Source organism: Rhamphochromis sp. 'chilingali' (genome assembly GCF_963969265.1).
Source record: "Rhamphochromis sp. 'chilingali' genome assembly, chromosome: 6".
Taxonomy (NCBI): domain Eukaryota; kingdom Metazoa; phylum Chordata; class Actinopteri; order Cichliformes; family Cichlidae; genus Rhamphochromis; species Rhamphochromis sp. 'chilingali'.
This window is the reverse complement of record NC_137933.1, coordinates 18,460,226-18,480,841: the sequence shown is the minus strand read 5'-3', so window position 1 is coordinate 18,480,841 and position 20,616 is coordinate 18,460,226. Positions and strand designations below refer to the sequence as shown.

Below are 20,616 nucleotides of genomic sequence, written 5' to 3'. Positions count from 1 at the left end.
AAAAGGCAGGGAGGAAGCAGGGGCCGGTCCCTTTGTTTAATCTGTGCTTCGGTGAGCTATAAGTCTGCTTCCCGTCTGTATACAGCACTTCATCGTGACAAGCAGGCACATATTAGCAGAAATATTGGCACTTACTTATAGCGCTGATCATATTTCAGGGCTATATGCATGTGATATGCTGAGACAACAAACTCAACACAACAAACAAAAACTGTTTAAGAAGGTTGTACTGCTCATATCTACAGACAGTTCTGTGGCTGAAATTTGGAATTGAAGCTGGTGGATCTGACCTGTGAAAGCCCTAATTAAAATTACTGGACCTGAATTAACATGCATTGCTGGAGTTTGCCCTGCTTGCTGCATGCGCCGAATGCTCATCAGCCACTTGACACCACTTCCAGGATTCAGCAAAACCAGAGGAAGGCAGACTGGAATTAAGCTTTGTTTGTATAAACGATTTAATGGAATAGAGGTCCTGTTTGACATTTGGTGTAACCTTGTGATGTTGATGTGGCATTATTGTTAGTAGTAGTTTTGAAAAAATCACCCTGAGATCCTAATGTTAAAGTATAGTTATATTTAACTCTTTAAGCTCATTTCCAGTTTTTTAAAAATTAAACTGTTTACATTAAAATTAAAGCATTTTATCCATCTTAATGTTGCATCATCACACCTGGTAGTTTGTTGTTGAGGTTATCGGTCCCTCTCTACAAGCTACCAGTTAAGGCAGACGTTTGTGGAGGCACTACAAATTTGACCTATGTGAAGAGGATAATTCATTGATTATTAATGATGACAAACAGTCCTCTCAGCGTAGGATTAGGTCAGACTTTCAAGGTGAATATAGGCACTGGAACCTTTGCTTGGTGGCTAATAATAAATATACAGGGCTTTACCTTGAACTATAAAGAGCCTCGATGGTGCCTTTCCAAATAACAAGTCAGATGGTTCCTCTCCTCTTTGGTCTGCAGGACATTGGCGTCCATGTTTTCCAGAAACAATTTGAAATTTCAGTTCGTCGGACCACAGAACAGTTTTTGCCTCAGTCCAGTTCAGTTTAAATAAGCTTTGAGAAGATGATGGAGTTAATAGTGTTTCCAGATCGCATTCAAGTGTTGTTTCTTCTTTGCATGATAGAGCTTTAACCTGCATTTGTGGATGGCACTATACAGCATTGCAGGCAACAATTTCTGGAAGAGTTTATGAGCCCATGCATGAATTTCCATGCCCAGTTTAAATAAGCTCATTCCTGTTTTTAATGCAGTGTGGCCTGAAGGCTTTAAAATCTCAGGCTTCCAATACTGATTCTGGCCTTGTCTCTTGCGCACAGAGATTTCTCCTGACTCCCATAATCCTCTGAAGCTTTTCTGTGCTGTAGATGGTGAAATATTTTTGACAATTTTAAGTTGGGTTTTTTTTTTATTGTTCTACAATTTCTAGATAAATGCAGGTTAATGAACTCCTGCCCATCTTTACTCCTGAGAAACTCTCTAAGATCCTCTTTTTAAACCCGATCATGTTTCTGACTTCTGCCTATTAACTGTAGTTAGTTGCAAAATGTTTTTGCAGGTGCTTCTTTTTAGTACCACTTTCTTTTCCAGCATTTTGCTTCCCTACGCCCCAATTTTTTAAAGATGTGTTGTTCATAATTAGCTAATATTTTTCATGATGTGTTAAGATGTCTCATCTTAAACATTTATATTTGTTTTCCTTTGATTATTGTCAGTTCACAAGATTTGCAAATCATTGTGTTCTTCTGTAATTTACATCCTTGCAAATGTGGTTATATTTTGCAGATTGAGTTGTGTGTTGAGTTAACTGTGACTAACAACACAACATCACAAATGTGAGTTAGTTTCTCTGATTTTCTTAAAAATTAAGCATGGTCTCATTTAAGTTAAAGGTTGTGACTTTATGAAATAATTACATCCAATTCACATTTCACTTGTTACATGTAATAACTTAAGATGTCAAATATAAGAACCAGTGTTGCACCAGGAAGTGCGGTCTCTGTGCAGCTAAATTAACACCTCTCAAATAGGTGTTAATTTAAAAATAAATAAATAAACCTTAAACACAATAACCCTGATGAATTATTACAGGATTGCTAATTGTGTTAGACTGCAGCTATTATCAGTTTATGCCTAATAACTGCATGTAGAAGCAACCTGCGTCACTCTTGTCAGTGATATAGTTTTGAACCTACCAGTGATATTATCAGTTATTTAAAGGGTTTTTTAAAGCAGCGCAGCAGTAACCTCTGGGCTCCCAGTGAGACGGAGAGAAATGCTGAAGGTTCAGCAGCATCTAATCTTGCAGCTGCAGCATAGATGTGTGGTGAAAGCAGCAGCTATTCTAGCTGGAGTCAAACTCACTGCCCTAGGTACTCATATAAAGACTCATGCTTAGATTTTTGTCTTCACAATTTGCCCTTAGTATGCTGTGTGTTTGTGTGCTTATGTGTGTATGCTTGCAGTTATTTATTCATGAATGAGTGTTTGTTTACTGCTGTATTTGTGCAGTTGAAATGACTGTACTGAACTGAACTGTTACTGAACTTTAGACATTGTTTATGTAGACCGTACATCGAGTTATACAGATGGAAAACTCTGAATTAAACTTCCATAAGCTTTCACTTCACAATGAATCATAAATGGATTTATTTACTTATATGTGTACATTGGAATGATCCTTCCTTCCTTTCTCCAGTTCACCTGAAATGCTCCTGCTTGCAGATGCTTAGCTGTCAGAATGGACCGTATCAATATCACATTACTGTTGTTAAATTTTAAAGTTTGAGCAAAAATAACCAAGCACATTGTGATCTGGTCCATATTGTTTTGTTAGTGCCAGGACGCTATGGGCTATTGTGAATCAGAGCCACACCAGCATGTGTTAAACCTAACCAGCTTTGGTGTCTCCATGACAGGATTACCACATCAAATATGAGGGCAGTCTCCTGCAGTGGCATCCTGTTGGTACAGGCCCTTTCATGTCCTGTTAAGACCCGAGGCTTCACTGTATACACTTCTCTCAAATCCCCAGTGTAACAAGGACATTATGTGTGTGTGTGTGTGTGTGTGTGTGTGTGTGTGTGTGTGTGTGTGTGTGTGTGTGTGTGTGTGTGTGTGTGTGTGTGTGTGTTCACACTTGCACATGAATACACATGTGCCCCCTCACGAGTTTTGAGACAGATAAATTTTGGGTTATCCGAATGAAAAGAACTGAACATGCACAAGCACCTAGCACACTGAAAACACACACGTCACCAGACAAATAGATCTGGTGTTTTGGTTACTTACAGTTTACATGTGTTTCAGAGTAGTATTTTTCCTGATTCTCAGAATCCTGATGCCGAGGACGCTGGATGCTTAATACACTTTGGGTGATTATGTGTTATTCCGGAAGAAAAGACATGCAGAAGCTAGCTGAGCAACATAAAAAAAGATGCTACAGTTAAAAGCAGCTCTGGTGTTTTGCTGATTGATGTCAGTTTTCTGGGAAGAAAAAAAATACTCACCAGTGTTCCCTTGAAAGTAGACCTGGGCATTGTTCATCCACGTGCAACATCCAGCCCATTTGCTGTCCCTGACCAGCCATGTTTGGACGATGGGAAGTTAGAAGTCAAACATAAATAAGTACATATCACATTGATGACTCGGCATCAGAAAATGGCTCACTGCATTTTTGTAATTTCGAAATAGTTTTAAAAAAATTCATTTTAACTGAATCTTTATCTTTTATTTTAAATCCACTGTCATGTGGTACAGAGGCAAATTATTAAGAAAAAAGTGGACCTAGCATCCTAACTGAAAATTCTCCGTATTAAGAAGAGATGAGCACACACGTTGCAGCAGGTAGGGTCATGCCCATACTGAAGGTTATCCTTCCACAGAGGCTTTTCTTTATTCCCGTTCCTGCATCCCCTTTAGATAAGGGAACACAGTGATGCTCAGCACTATCTCCTATACTAAACAACAAGCACAGAGGCTGTCCTTGAGACCTCCACAGAGGTAAAATAGAAGATGGTCCAACATTATGTTCTACCCTGACACATTCAGACCTCCCAAAAATAGTGAAACCTCACCAGACAGATGTGTTCAGTCAAACAAAAAATCTAGAACAAGTAAGTGATGGATAAAGTGCTGGGTTCCATACCAAGAAACACTATGCAGTGCTTATATGCATGGAAAAATGTTTTTGAGTGATCCAGAAGAGTAGAAAAGTTATACGTAGTACAGGAAATGAATTGACCATACCTTTATGTTGCATTTCACAGCATGCACACCCTATGAAGCAGTATACATGATTCAAGTTCAAGCAGTCTCAGTGTATTTACTGTCAGATCATATATGTTTATGAAAATAAACATATATCTTATGTTTATTTTCATATATATTTTTTTCATATATGTTTATGAAAATAAACATATATCAGCACCAGAACACAGCGTAAAGTCTTTCTTTGAGAACAGGATGAAAATACAGGACAAAAAAAATCCACTGAGAAATGGAGGGACTGCAGTGTTAACTGTATGTGGGAAACTTGAACTTATAGACAACTGTAGAACTAGTAAAAATGCAAAATACTGATTAGAATTCTGCAGTGTGATTATAGCGGACAATGCTAATGAAAATTCAGTGGGTAGAGCGTATTTGACATCAAGGTATCTGTGTAAAGATCTGTCTCGGTGAAGGTTCGTTTTAAGCAATAGCAGCTGTGAGATGCAGATGTGTTACACTATTAAATATCTGTCATAACAACAACTAGTAAGTTATCATATTTTAGACCTCCCTCAAGAACATCAGAGTTACACTGTATGAGGTATTTAGTCTGTGCAGCTGTGGCTTTGCTGAATGTTACTGTGGCCTGGAGCCAAAGCCAAGATAAAGAAACGTTGCTGCTCACTGGGTTATTACCTCAGGCTCGGTAGATATGACCTGATAGCTGCTCTAGTCTCTCAGCTCTCTCTCTTTCTCATCCAGTCTCACACAAAAAGCCCCATCTTGCAAAAGCAACATTTTCTAGTTCTAACTCACAAAGTGTGTCTGTGATAGACAGCTGAAAGATATAAGGCAGTTCTTTTGTATACATATGAAACAAACAGCTGCTGCACAACCTTAGATTATTGCTATTATTTTTATTATTCACAGAACTTAAACTGTGGATCCCAAAATTCATTTGTCTGCACTGACGTAAGTGCAAATATAAGCACACTATTATGTGAGCCTGGCATAACTAGTGTACTATATACAACAGCTTCCTCGCGTTGCCTAGCCTCAAGAGCGTCAGAGCATTTAATTCCCTAAATACAATATAATTTTTTTATTAAGCCTGCAGGCTACATTGCCTCTTTTTCTTATGAGATTTCAGTCTGGTCAGAGAGAAGCAATGTAACTGACTATAACCAAGCTAAAGTCTGCTAGCAGTATTTTTCATTTAGCTGAAAAATGTAAAAGGTTTCATGTAAGAATTAAATTGGATTCACAAATAAATAGTTTATACATTAAAAAGTGTTTTTGACTGTATCAAAGTTCATCATTTAAACTGGGAAATAGCAGCTCTAACATTGTTTCTAGCTGTTTTTAGACCCTTCAGTCATGTCATGTGATCTCCACTCCAGACTGATTTTGCAAAATTGTCATGAAGATAAAAGTCTTTTAAAGGAAATACTGAGTCACCACTCATTTCTTTATATTGTGCTTGGAAAATGAGAAATAGATGAAGTGGTTTCTTGATGCATGTGTAAACATATATGGGGAAAAAGCAAAATGCAAAGCTACAAGCTACAAGCAGCTACAAAAAGAAAGTTATAGCTTGCCTTCAAGACCTTGAAAAGGACAAAATCATTGACAGCCGTACATATCACCGCCTTTATCCAGGGGATGCCTTACCCTGCATTTACGGACTTCCTAAAATCCACAAGGAAGGGATCCCACTCAGACCCATAGTCAGTAGCATAAACTCAGCCACTTATAACATTGCAAAACACCTTGCTACCATCCTTGCACCTCTCGTGGGGAACACCGCACACCACATCAAGAACTCCACCGACTTCACCGACAAGGTCCAGAAACTTACCCTGGATCCAGATGAAACCATGGTGTCCTTTGATGTAGTCTCTCTCTTCACTTGCATACCCACCACGGAGGCCGTGGAGACTGTCAGAAAACGACTACAAGAAGACAGCTCCTTGGAAGACAGGACCAACTTCACACCCGATCAGATTTGCACACTGTTAGACCTCTGCCTCACCACTACATATTTCAAATACAACGAGGGCTTCTACAGACAAAAACATGTCTGTGCCATGGGCTCCCCTGTGTCGCCTATTGTAGCCAACCTTTACATGGAGGAAGTGGAAAGGAAGGCTCTTGGCTCTTTCAAAGGAAGAGTACCCAGCCACTGGTACAGATATGTAGACGACACCTGGGTCAAAATCAAGACACAAGAAGTGGAATCCTTCACTGCGCACATCAACGCCATAGATAAAAACATCAAGTTCACCAGGGAAGACACAAAGGACAACTGTTTGCCTTTCCTGGACTGCACTGTGCACATTGAAGAGAACGGCAACCTCAACATCGAAGTTTACCGGAAGCCCACACATACGGACCAGTACCTCCTCTTTGACTCCCATCACCCTCTGGAACACAAACTTGGAGTAATCAGGACCCTACACCACCGGGCAGAACATGTTCCCTCTAAGCCTGAAGGAAAAAAGAAGGAACACACACATGTAAAGGAAGCACTCAAAACGTGCGGCTATCCTAAATGGGCGTTCTTAAAGTCAGCAAAGAGGCACAGAAAAGAAGACCAGACACCAGCGAGGGAGGATAAGAAAGACAGACGCAACAACATTGTCATCCCCTATGTAGCCAGTGTATCAGAGAAACTCAGGAGAGTTTTTCTCCAAGCATGACATCCCAGTGTACTTCAGACCCAGCAACACGCTCAGACAAAAACTGGTTCACCCGAAAGACAAAACTCCAAAACACAAACTTAACAATGTGGTGTATGCTGTACAGTGCAGCGAGGAATGCTCAGACCTCTACATTGGAGAGACCAAACAGCCACTTCACAAACGCATGGCACAACACAGAAGAGCCACCTCCACAGGACAAGACTCAGCAGTCCATCTGCATCTAAAGGACAAAGGTCACTCTTTCGAGGATGCCAATGTTCACATTTTGGACAGAGAGGACAGATGGTTTGAAAGAGGAGTGAAAGAAGCCAATTACGTCCACTGTGAGCGACCATCTTTGAACAGAGGCGGTGGTTTACGGCACCAACTGTCTGCCATCTATAATCCAGTTTTCAGTTCCCTTCCCAGACGTCTTAATGCCCACTCACATCCTGGGCCTCAGGAAATTGCATGCTAGGGTGGGGATATGTTTCACAATGAGCTCACCCGAAACCCTGGCTGATTGTGACCCACACCCATTTTCACACCTTGGCTCATGTGATTAGGTACAAGATCATCAAGGGGGTCCTTTTGTCCCTCTTTGGGGGGAAACTCTCACTGGATTTAATTCTGGGACTCTCCACCATTTGACCCTAGAACTGAAGAAGCTTCTCGGACGAGAGGTGAAACGTCTTCAAGCAACTTAAAGAAGTCCAGACGCTTTTCTTTCCAAGCTCCTTAGACTAAGATGACCTGGATGACTGAGAACCTTCACAGACAAAATGCAAACAAACAGAGTTTGCACAATTTTACGAGCCTGAAAGTCAATATTTTGTATGACGACTTTATTCTTCAACACAGCCTGAACTCTCAGGCAGTTAATTTAGGCATTGTTTTTTCTTCAAACAGTCCTCAGGAATAGTTCTCCAGGCTTCTTGTAGGACATTCAAAGCTTTTCTTCGGATGTTGGCTGCCTTTTGTCCTGTTTTTTGTCAAGATGACCACACTCATCATTAATCCCATGATTTCAATAATGGAAAGTTCTCTGTGGAGGCCAAACCATTACTGATAGTGTTTCATAGTGAATTTTTATATGTTTATTTTGGCAGTATGCTATGCTAAAAAGTGAAACTGTTGCTAATCAAACGCTTTCCAGTTAATATTGGATGGTAGATCTAAAATCTAATGTTACCTTTCTGCATTCGTGACAAGATCCCCAACACCACTGACAAAAGTTCACCCCCGAACCATGACAGAGCCACCACCGTGTTTAACAGATGACTTTATAAACTTAGTGTTGTGCTTCTCTCCTGACCTCCAGGTGACAGTTTGAGCCCAAAAATTCAAATTTGGATCATCACTCCATAAGACCTGCTGCCACTGATACCAAGTTCTTGTATAATTTAGTGTATTTCAACCTTTTCTTCCCATGTACTTCCTCTGAGACCATCTCTGAGGCGTCACTGAACAGTAGACAGATCGGTTGAGAGGCCATTTCTCTAGTCCTGTGTTAGGTTGTTGCAGGATTTTGTTCTCTTTCTTAAGAACATCGGTCTCAGATGCTGTTCATCTGCTGTAGGTTGTTTTTTAGGCCTGCCACTTCTTCTTTTGTCCTCCACTTGTGCAGTTTTCTCAATTTGTTATGGACACACTGCAGACCACGCCAAGATATGCCAAGTTTTCAGCTAAGAACTCTTTGGGCATCAGCTTGTTGGTACAAAAATACTATTTTATGCCTGTCAAACAGTGTTTTGTTTGGATTTTTTTCAACTAAAGAAATAGGAACAAATGATATACTTTGCTGCCTAAAGATACAAAAAAAATTGGTTCTTTGCTAAGTTGTCTGTTATGCGTCAACACATACATTTCATCCCTAGAGTTAGGTACCTTTATACCTGAATGATTCATGGGTCATTGTTAAGTGGCTTAACAAATCAAACCCTGTGAAAATAGCCAGGTATGAAAATGAGTAAAAAGTAAGGCAATGTCCAAGTAAGAAAGCCGAACTACAGCTTACAATCACACCAAGCCTGGCTCAAAACATACAGAAGGAGGACTGTCTAATACAGTACACTGGCAGTGTTTAGGATTTCATCCACCCAGGATTCATTTGCAATTTGTCATCATTTCTATAGTTGGCCTAAAGGTAAAGAAGGCCCACTCACTTGCTTTTTCTGGAGCTTTCACCTTTATCGCATGCTGTATGTTGTATCATTACTGAGCTCATGTGTTAGTAGATTCACTTGTCACATGACCAGACTCCATCTGTTCATGAAGCTTTACCACCAAGAGAGAGTTGTTAGCATGTGTCAGTCACAGTTCACTAGTTGATTCATGGAGCTGAATTATAGACGAGTACAAAATAAGTAATTCTCCTTATTGGTTTGTTTCTACCATATTACTGTGCCTGGACTGTAATATGTCTATCAACCACTGTTTCAGCTGTCTGATGTAAAGGTTCCAGTGAAGGCAGTCACTCCTCCTGACTGAGCAGTCATTATTAATATCACAGGGTTTACCTCTAAAGTTGAAATATATGCGTTTGTATACTTTGGCAACTCCGTTTGAATATAACTAAGATTAAGAAGAGACGTTTTGGGTATTGCATTCGATAACATGATGGGGTTTTTTTAGAAATATATGGCTGTAAATTGTATGAGACAGATATTTTGCAGTCTATGCTTTGAAGAGCCTCGAGGTATTCACACTGAAAAAAATGTTTTGTTCAATTTACTAAATTTTTTTATGACAAGTGGTTGCACGAAATAAATTTGTTTGAATCCAGAAATATTTTTTAAGTACACAGAATTTAATTTAAGCGAGTAAAGCCAACATATATTTTTAAGCTACTTTAACTTAACTGTTGTGGATACAACTTAGTCAAATAATATTAGTAATTCCAACTAAGGTTGTGTTAAGTGTACCAGAATAATTTGTTTCCTTTAAACTTATGTCCCAAAGTTATATTCAAATCAATAAAATTGTTAATTTCTCTCTATTTCAATTAAGTAAATTTTACTTAAAAAAATATTGCTTACCCTGATTTGTAGTTCTTTTTAATAACGCCAATAATGAAAACTACAAAATTCTTTCACATCATTTATTAATGCAAAATTTGTTGCAAACAGAATAAGAATCCACATGTAAGGGAAATTGCTGTAATTTGTATAATACAAATTACAAAACTTTTGCCTATGAACTAATAGCTTTAAAAAGCTCTATTCAAATAAAACAGAAACAACAGACAAGAGAAATGTTAACCAATGTTTCTCTTTCTCTAACAAAGAATAAAACACTGCCAGCGGTATAAAGTATCACAATTACAAACTGATGCATCCACAAACTAACCAAAGTTTCAGACTTGCTGTTCTGCGATCCATATTTAGAAATTGCATTTTAATAAGGTAATTAGACTTAAAACTAAACTTGTGTTTTCCTTACTGCTTTCCATTCTAGTCCTTCCTTGAGGATTCTGAATGTTTTACATGTTTTCTGACCTAACATACTTGCTTCAAAACAATAGTCCTAAAGTGTTACCAGTGTGCTGCAGTGTGGTAATCATGCAATTATTATTTATTTATTTTTTTTTTTTTAAATCAGGTGAGTTAACACTAGGGGTGGGTTCTTATAATCGATTCATCGATTAAAATCGATTCTGGCTTGGATAACGTAAAATCGATTCATTAAAATCCTGAATCGATTTTTTAATATAAATTTATTTTGCCCAAAATGCCAGAATCTCAGGTGAAATCTCACAAAATTTCAAGAACCACCAAACAGTTAAGACAGTAAATGAGAGCAGGAACACGGATTCTGCACAAAGACTTAAACACACAGCGGGACCCGCGGATCAGAATCAGTTAGATGTCGCTTTTCTCACAGTCGGGGCTGAAAGCCGACAGCTCGCTGACTCTGATCTGTCGGCGGGTCTGCGCTTTGTGTGCACGCCCTTTATGCGCCGATTCTAAAGCTGTTAGTTTGATCTCTCTCCAAACAATATTGACCGAACCAGCAGCAAAAGAAGATCCAAACGCTTCACATAAACATCGTCATGAATTCACTCAGACTTTTACTGTTTTGCTTCCACTGCGATGCACAGCTCTCTCTCTGTACTTCAAGAACAGTTTCCCTTTCTTCATTATTCGCTTGCTTGTTACGCACAAGTCTACTGTTGTTTACAGGCTGTCGGCCGCTGTTTTTTCCCTTTTACATTCTTCCGAAAAGAAAACCTCATTTCTGCTGTTCAATACTGAACAAATTTAAACTTTTTAAAATTATTCAAAATGCAAAACGCTGTGTCTGTAATAAAACCGCTGTAACTTCAGAGGTGATGTTCATATGTTGATTAATGGTTTTCTTTCGTTTTTGATGTACTGCAGAATATTTTTATAAAATCCCAGGCCAGGAAAATCACCTTCATGTTTTTCTGTGTTTTATCCTCAGCTACTTTGACACAAAGGCATCTGCTGTGATGCTCACACCTGTGATAAAGTCTTGCGTGTGTCAGCTTCCTTTTTATTGATACAAAAATATGTAAATGTACTGATCTGAATTATAATATTTCTGACTGTCAAAATTTCCCAGATTTAAATCGAATCGAATTAAATCGAATCGTGGATCGAATCGATTCGGGGCCTTGTGAATCGGAATTGAATCGATTCTAGAAATCAGTGACGATACCCAGCCCTAGTTAACACTGATTATAGGGCAGCAGCTATCAAGGACCGGAATAAAGAAAAATTGCTTCGGTAAACTGAATAATTACAAAGTTGCTCTTCAAGCTACTCAAATGTACCAAACGTGAAACATTCATTATTGAAAGTGAAAATGTTCAATCAAAACATAACACAGAACGTGAGAACGAATGATGGTTATACAAATATTTCACTCCTATTCACAAGAGCACCAGTCATTGGTAATTTACATAACAAAATGTAAATGGATGTGTGGTTTTAGAAATCTTCCTATCCAGTAGCAATTTTGTTCTTCAGCCCAAGGACTTTGGGGGAGAGCTTTTCCCCATCCAATCCCATCAACACTTTCTGAATGAATTCATAATAGTGCCTCAATTCCTTGGGGTAGGCTAGGTTTAGTGCATAGATTACTCCAAGCATCAATGCACAAGCTTGGGCCGGAGATCCAATGTTGTCCATGACTATCTTCCCTTCAACAAATATTCCAATGTCATCATAATGTCCATTTTGTCCATCCTCCTTGTTGATGACATAAATGCCCATGGTGTGCTTCTTTAGGCCTCTCTGGATATCATCTCCTTCAATGTCCTAAACATTTAATAAAAAGGTAAAAGAAAAACAATTAACTCTACAATTAAATTCCAATCTAGTCGTTTGTGTGTGTGTGTGTGTGTGTAAATATCTATCTAAGAAGTGTGTGTATAGATGACTTGCTAACAATGACTTACCAAGTACTCCCGAATAAGGCTTCCGTCCTCTTCACCAAGGTAGAGGCAAAGTGCCCTGAGAACTGCTTCCCTTTTCACTTTAACATCACTTTCAGCCTGTTTAAAGAGAGTTGCTGATTAAACCAATTTGGAAAAAAGAACAATGTCTGACATTCGCAATAAGTAAATTTTATCATAAGTCAGTTCAAACATAGTAAATAAAATTTATATATGAAAATTTCAAAATTTAGATTGCTTGGCCGGTCACCTAAAATGGCTTATTTGACTCACCAGTGACTTGCCACTTAAGACAAATTAAATCCAAATAGAATTTGCAATATTCAGATTTACCTCTTGCATGATCTGCAAGTGGTGGGCAAGTTTCTGCCCAGAAACACCGCCGTTCTTCTGGAAAACTGTCATCAGCTGAGGTGTAATTCTGTCTAACTGTGCCGCGAAGGTCGTCTCCAGTTGAAGTGTTGTAATACGCTGGAATTCAGCATTTACCTGTATCTCACACACACAGAGAAAAGAAAAAAAAAAGCAGACTGGTGCTTAATCATTGGTATGATTATTTTGTTATTTCTTCATTAAATGCTACAATGTAATTGCCATCACTTCATAAAGCATGATTAGCATATGGGTTAGTATACAGTGCATGAAGGATGTTACTACTGTTAATCAAAGACGAAATGAATGGCATCAGTCCATTTAGTGGGTTTAAAGGGTTTTAAAAAGCAGATATTTGTCTGTTTCAGGTGGTTGGCAACACATTTTCCTGTGCTCTTTGTCCGCTGGTGGGAGTGTCTCACCTGTGAGGTCAGCACCTCTTGGTGGTGAGAGGTCTTAGGGGTTTTAACTTGACCCATTTATTTTTTTATCTTATGAGCAACAAAGTTTGTTCATCACATTTTTAATTTACATTTGTTTAGCACATGCTTTTAACAATCTGAGGCTAACTAAAAACGAATAGCTAAATGAAAGGTTTTAGGTTAATTCACAATTGATAATCTGATTTCACTCTATTAATTATTGAGATGATTAATCAATCATTTCAATAATCAAACTCACTATAAAATAGTTTGGGCCCTATATGTAGTGCAAACTTACTTAAACAATCAAAAATTTATTTTATTCATGTTTCTACACTTTAAGTCACTTATGTTTTTCATACACAACTTGTATTTTAAGTGCTGCTCAAATAAATACTCTGTACGGTACACAGGTCAATCACTATAAATGCCAGCCTCTTTATACCTATATTAGGGATCGTCTTAATCCAAGTGGCCCAGATTAATTAATGTATAACATAAGGAATTACTGAAAAGAACACTCAGCAAAAAAAAGCATGCCTTTACCTCATTAATCTGGAAAAGTGCAGGCCACCTAGCTTTAAACTCCCCAGCAGTTGGACTTCCCTGCACCACCTCTTGTCTACGGTAGGAAAATGTTCTTGACATCTTCTGTCTTACATCTGAGGCACCGTTTCTTCGTCTGATGTCAGTCAAAAGCTCAACCCTGATGTTTTCTAGACTGTCATCCGTTTCGCCAGCTGGGTGTAATGGACAAAAATTGACCTCAGCCTTTTTAGGTTTCTTAACATTTTTGGCTGGGAGGCAATCATCACTGGATTTGTTTTTCAAAGCATTTATAGTCACTTCAGGACAGCCAATGTTGCGCATCTTTGTCCTGTAATTAGCCATCTTATATTTCAGGCTAATCATCCAGCCATAGTAACCTGTGGCAGATGGCTCTCGCAGACAAGGGAATTTTTTGATCAGTGCCCCTGCAACTTCATCTATTTGGTAATTTTGAGGATAAGCAGTAAACTGAAAAATCGCATCAGCTAGCATCTCTAAGATGTCAGATTTAACACCTGGAGTAATCTTGAGCCGAGTTCCAGTTTCTCTGAAGGTCTCATTTCCACGCTGAAGTTGCACCTCTACATTGAATGAAAATCGAGGAATAGTAAACTCGCGAGGCCATGCACATGATCTCAGCTCACTGTCTGACTGTGGTAGAATTATGGTGCTGTCTGAGTTGGATGAAGACGATGAGAGACTGGAGTTTCTTTGAATACTTTCTGGACTTGCAGAGGAGTCAAGACTGCATGTGGGATACTGCTTTAACAAAGATGCACTTGTGTCCAGATTTGCCATGTACACAAGTTTGATTGTACTTCGGTCTTGAATGTCTTGCATTGATGTTATGTTCATAAACTCATTATTGAAGTCAGGATCCATGAATTGAATACGAAAGTCTCTTTCAATTCCAAATGCTTGGCAAATTGTGCTCTGAAGATCAGTCAAAGTTCTTGGCATCCCAGATGGAACGTCAAGTCTCCTAAAATCATCATCTGCCACGATGACTCTCAGCTTCAGCTGCTCTGCCATTCTTCAATCTGATTTTTAAAGACATTAGGAGAAAAAAAAAAAGTTAAAATACTTTGCATTGAATAATTTTATTAGGGAGCACTGTTAGGTTTGTAGCTTGAACCCATCCGCTGGAACGTTGAAGACAATATAATTACACTGCTAAGCAAGACACAAGTAGGCAAACTTCTTCATGTTACTCGTGCACGGGAGAGAACCGGACAAACGCCGTTCCTTCGCTTGACCCCAGTAGCTCTCGTCCGTTCTCCCATACACTGTCCTTTTATTGAGGTTACATGAATATGCATAGGTTCATTAACATACGACGTCTACATACAAACAAAGAGTACCTTGCCTGTGTGTGTGTGTGTGTGTGTGTGTGTGTGTGTGTGTGTGTGTGTGTGTGGGGACTGCTGATCAAAGGGTCAAACATTCTTGGTCAGGAAGAGGGTAGCCTCCCCCTCACCCTAGATGGTTCATCCTAGATAACACGGTGAGGAAGTCCTGCAGTTCATCTAAACAAAGAGCACTTAGACTAGAACAGACGCAACTACGTTAATCCTACCATAAAATAATAAGACACGGTATGACCTCTCATGCTCCCAAAGTGCTGTCTAATACACACAAAGTTTGCAGACTATCAAGGATCAAAACCTCTACCAATCTACAACTAATTACAAAACTCTAAGCATATATAAGTAAATATTTCTAAGCATAAATGACAATCAACAATACAAATCTAACATTTCCCCCCTTTTTGACCTTTATGCCTGAAAAGTTCCCAGGTATGAATACGTCATGTCTGACAGTTTCAATGCAAACCTTTTTATACTCAGCATATGTCAAATCACCCTAAATTACTGAAAGGTACACAGTTTAATAAATGTATTAGCAGTTACCCCATTCATTGAGCTCATCTCATGGCAAACTGCATCTTACGAGCAACCAAAGAAATTGTTAATTTAATAGTGAAACTAAAAAAGTAACATTTTGAAAAACATCTCAACTTGGTGGTGCTTCCTCCGGGTGTGCACATCACATGTCTTTCTGCAGAGTGGTTTAAGCTCTGCAGGGCGTCATGAATGTCTCTTCCAGTTGTTTCCATCACTGTCCATAGGACCAGAGTCCAAATGTATGTAGAATAGACATTCAAACATACTAGTTGGTTTTGTGGTTCGTCAACATGGGTCTCAGCTATTTCCAAGCTGCAGACCTCTCAGCACTCTAGTTTTATGGCCTCTTACCAGCCCCCATCACCTGACTTCAGACCTTCGTCTTGTGAGGGGGATATTTATGACTCCTTAATTGTCCACGCTCTGCAGAGAAACACCTCTGTGGAAAGGGTGCTGGGTTCCGTCATCTTACTGCTGTTATGATCCCAGCAGCCTTCAGAGTGTCATCGTATGCACAGTATAGTGGCACAGCATTAGGTGATGTTCATAGGAAACTGCTGTCATCACCACCATAGCTTCTGGTTCCTGTGCTTTCACAGAATCATGATGTCATCCTCGAACTCCTTCTGCGCTGTCGATGGAGCTTGGCACGCTCCCCTCATCCCACGAGTTTTCATGTTCCAACGCTGCTGAAGGTTTAAGGCAGAGCACGTCGTACACCTTAGTCGTCTTCCTCAGCGTCAATATTGAATCTTTCATTTTATTTAAAATCTTGCTGTGGGAAGTCTCCTCTTGATTTCCTGGAAGCTTAGTAGCACAGCTCTCTGTGTGATGTCTGCTGTGCTGAAGATGATCTCTGATCCTCCTGAAGCCTCTCTCCCATCTTGTGGACGATCCTCTCCTCTATTTTGCAGGCAGTTTCATGGTCCTTGCTGTGGCTCCAAGGTCTGATTTCATGATGGGTCCCAACCAGCTTGATCTTTGACCTCAACCACTGCCTGGTCCTGTCAGCTATGCGCTTCTCACTGGGCCTCTGAAGATTTCTCAGGAGATTACTGCTGCACCTGTATTTCCTTGCTAGGAAGACAAACTATTTGGAGAGTGTGTCAACAATCATCAAACCACATTCTTTAGTTCAGTGAACTTCACTTATAGGCCATCAAAGCCTCATCTGAACATGGGTGCACCACTTGCATAGGTTTAATATTTGTAAATAAAACGGCTAATCACACAAATCACTGCAACAATAATAAAAAACATTGTTTAATGTTAATCCTTGGACTGCAACAATAATAAAAACGACGACGACGACAACAATGACAACAACACAAAATAGGCCTACTCCGGACTCACACCGGACCGCTCGGGACCCTGACCCAGTTGTGGGACGCTCACCCACTCGCGCGACAAAACCCAATGAAGGGACGCTCGGGACACACACCCAGGGCGATTTCAAAACCGGACACTCACCGGACGCTTGGGACCCTTGGGCGATTTAACCAAAACTTCTTTTTCGGGACACTAACCCAGTTATCGCTCCACAAAGCAGCGAACTTCTCAACGCCTCACAAAATGGCGGAGACTGCACAACGACACGGTTATAGAGTCGGCCTCTTTAAACTTACTTGGCGTTGCTTAGCGTGTAATATCAGCCTGAATCCCGCCGATCGCCATTCATCGAGGAGAAAGACAGACAGCGAATCCACAGGAACTTCCTGGCTGACGTCAGTCTTTCAGCGTGCCTCCCCCCCCCTCGGTGAATGCGATCCCCGGGATCCGGCTCGAAGGACCAATTAATGTTAGGTTTGTAGCTTGAACCCATCCGCTGGAACGTTGAAGACAATATAATTACACTGCTAAGCAAGACACAAGTAGGCAAACTTCTTCATGTTACTCGTGCACGGGAGAGAACCGGACAAACGCCGTTCCTTCGCTTGACCCCAGTAGCTCTCGTCCGTTCTCCCATACACTGTCCTTTTATTGAGGTTACATGAATATGCATAGGTTCATTAACATACGACGTCTACATACAAACAAAGAGTACCTTGCCTGTGTGTGTGTGTGTGTGTGTGTGTGTGTGTGTGTGTGTGTGTGTGTGTGTGTGGGGACTGCTGATCAAAGGGTCAAACATTCTTGGTCAGGAAGAGGGTAGCCTCCCCCTCACCCTAGATGGTTCATCCTAGATAACACGGTGAGGAAGTCCTGCAGTTCATCTAAACAAAGAGCACTTAGACTAGAACAGACGCAACTACGTTAATCCTACCATAAAATAATAAGACACGGTATGACCTCTCATGCTCCCAAAGTGCTGTCTAATACACACAAAGTTTGCAGACTATCAAGGATCAAAACCTCTACCAATCTACAACTAATTACAAAACTCTAAGCATATATAAGTAAATATTTCTAAGCATAAATGACAATCAACAATACAAATCTAACAGCACAAGAGTGCAGAACTGCAACACAGGTTTTACGGGTAAAAAGCAGTTTATTTAATTTTATTCTATAGCTTCATACTGGGTTTTTTTGCATACGTCAGCCAGAATCCTCAAAAAGTGTCACTTTGCTTTTAGTGGTATGTGTTGCAATTCATCCTTTATCAAAATGTTTTGAGCATCATCAATGATGTTTTTTTAAGACACATGACAACATGAGGCATGTTTGGCCAAAAGAACTGAAATGTAATGGAAAAAAAAATATTACCCTTGTGGGAAGTATCCAATCTTTATTAAAAATAAGCTAAACATTTGTGGTACCCCTCCTGTTGCCATGAAGATAACTGCAACTGAACACATGCAACTGAACACATGCAATTGAAGACAACATTTACTACCTTCTATATGAATGAATCTTTTAAGTATGACCATTCGCCGGCCTCCAATCCTGTAATCTGCCAAGGGGTACTGGTCTACCAAAGCACCAAGATCAACGAGGGAGATGTGTGATGTGGGAAAAAGTTCAAAACCTCTAAAATGCTCCCTATACCAGGCACCCATCCCTTTGACAATGAAGCTCAGGTTTTCCTCCACAACAACCATTTGGACAACTTCTGCAAATTCAGGCAATCCAGCAGAGGAGCCATAAACTACAATCATGCCAGGCCTGTAGTTTGTTCCATTCACAGAAGCATTCTTTGTGAGCTGAATATGGGTAATTTAATCTTCAAGTCTCGCTGTACATCATGATGCAGAATGTCAACAGAGACAGTAGAAACAGCTGAGACAGTTAGGCTCGGCCTTACAGTTGTGACAGACTCCAAGTGGTATGCCATCATGAACTGATGTTTCACTGCCAGTGACAGTAGCACATTTTTAAAGCACCGTGTGTGACGAACAACCTGTTTGAAAAAACTGTGCTTTGCCTCGAACCTCATGGTCCACATGCCAACAAGTGGCCCAAAGAATTTAATCATCTGTGGATAATGCTCCACAAAATGATGTTTTGGTAACAGCTTCAGTCCTGGAAACAGCTCTTTCAACCTACATCTGTGGTCAGAGACTCTAGACTCAAGGAAAGCAATTGATTGTTCTGTGTGTACTGGTGCAACAACTAGTTCAACAATGTCCTTTAGGTCCAAAATTACCTGCCAAGCTGTTTCATCTGGAGGTACCAAGTGTCCTACCAACAATGGAAGGAATCGTAAGAGACTCCAATTTTCATGAGCATTTCCTCCAATGCTTTTGTTCTGCATGAAAGTCCTGGGAATAGCATGAGGGCGATTACTCTTGTCTGCCCATTTGTAGGGAAATGTCAGAATGGACTCATTGACACTGTCAAGTGTAAAATATTTTTTCAAAATTAAGATATTCAGGCAGTATGCCAACTCAACTGGTAATATGCCCTCAAATATGTCATGTGCAATATCTGGAGGATATCCACTGCAAACACTGAAATGGGAGAGATGTGCAGAGAAAACACACCGTCTTTTAACACCGTGACATGGTTTTGCATTACTCTGTGCAGAACTTACATGCATTTCATGTGTCTCTTTGCTTCTCAGAGTAAACACACCTGAACTAACCTCTGTTTCTTGAATATCAGATCTTTTGGCCTCACAAAATCTGCAAAAGTATTCACCTGAAAAACTCTCAATAAATCCAGAAATACTGTGTGCTCCTAAATTATCTGCTATGACACACTGTATTGTGCCCCTGACAAATTCTCCAAGATGTGCAATAAAAATCCCTTGACTTTCCAAAGTAACAAGATCACTCAACAAGGGCTCTAGAATCTTTTCATATCCATATGTCTTTACATCTTCAGACTTGCAGAGTAAAGCCAGATAAATGGAAGTCAGTGATGAATGGCAAGCAGGTGGTAAATTGCTAAGAGTCCAATATATGGCACAGATTTTGTGCTTTTTACGGGAAGTGCCAAGTGGATTGCAAATCTCAAAATCGTCAATATACAAATTCAGTAAAACTCGCAATTCACCTGCTGATAAAAAACTGTTTTCTTTGAAAAACAACCCCTCCCTAAAAGACCTGTAAATCACTTCTTCCCCACTTTGTTCTGTTATGCGACTACCATCCAAAACCTTAGCAAGAAGGTGGCAATCACTGAAAAGCTGCTGTAAAACCTTTAAAACTGGAACATACTGAAATGTTCTTTTATTTTTTTCATCCAACACATACTCTACAGGCTCTACAACTTTAAAATTTTCCTTGTAGAAATTTTTGCGCTTAAAGGATGTTGCTAGGGGACAACCTTTACCTACCGATTTATACACAGGATTAGATGTACACAGTGCAGATGCAAGTTCTTCAATGACTGACTGGTCTATTTGCAAGCTGTGACTGTTCAATGTGTCTTGGATAACTTTTGCTGCCGTACACAAAGATGCTGTGCCCAACAAATACTGAAGTTCCTCCAAAAGTTCATCAACTGCAGCACTTGGAACGTGAAAAATATTTTCTAGTTTTAATAACACTGCCGCAAGCTTTAGCTGAACTACGTCTTCATGATCATTTGATGTCTCTAAATCAACAGGCTGTTTGTCACCCCACAATTCCTCAGCATTTGAAGCATCATGCTCTGCAGTTT

At 39.8% G+C, this 20,616-nt stretch overlaps 2 protein-coding genes across 2 annotated transcripts in view; one reads left to right on the top strand and one right to left on the bottom strand.

The window, feature by feature from the left end:
- The window catches only part of LOC308398003 (glypican-6-like), a 192,799-nt gene that overhangs the window by 152,294 nt on the left and 19,889 nt on the right, over positions 1–20,616 (top strand). The window lies entirely within an intron of this gene.
- On the bottom strand, positions 11,869–14,780 carry LOC308398452 (uncharacterized protein; the record flags this gene model as incomplete). The annotated part of the gene is made up of 4 exons (XM_080885110.1): positions 13,664–14,780; positions 12,657–12,812; positions 12,327–12,422; positions 11,869–12,186 (listed from the first exon to the last, which is right to left on the bottom strand). Exons 1-4 carry the CDS (start codon positions 14,696–14,698, stop codon positions 11,869–11,871), a joined length of 1,605 nt encoding a protein of 534 aa, XP_080741236.1. The 5' UTR covers positions 14,699–14,780.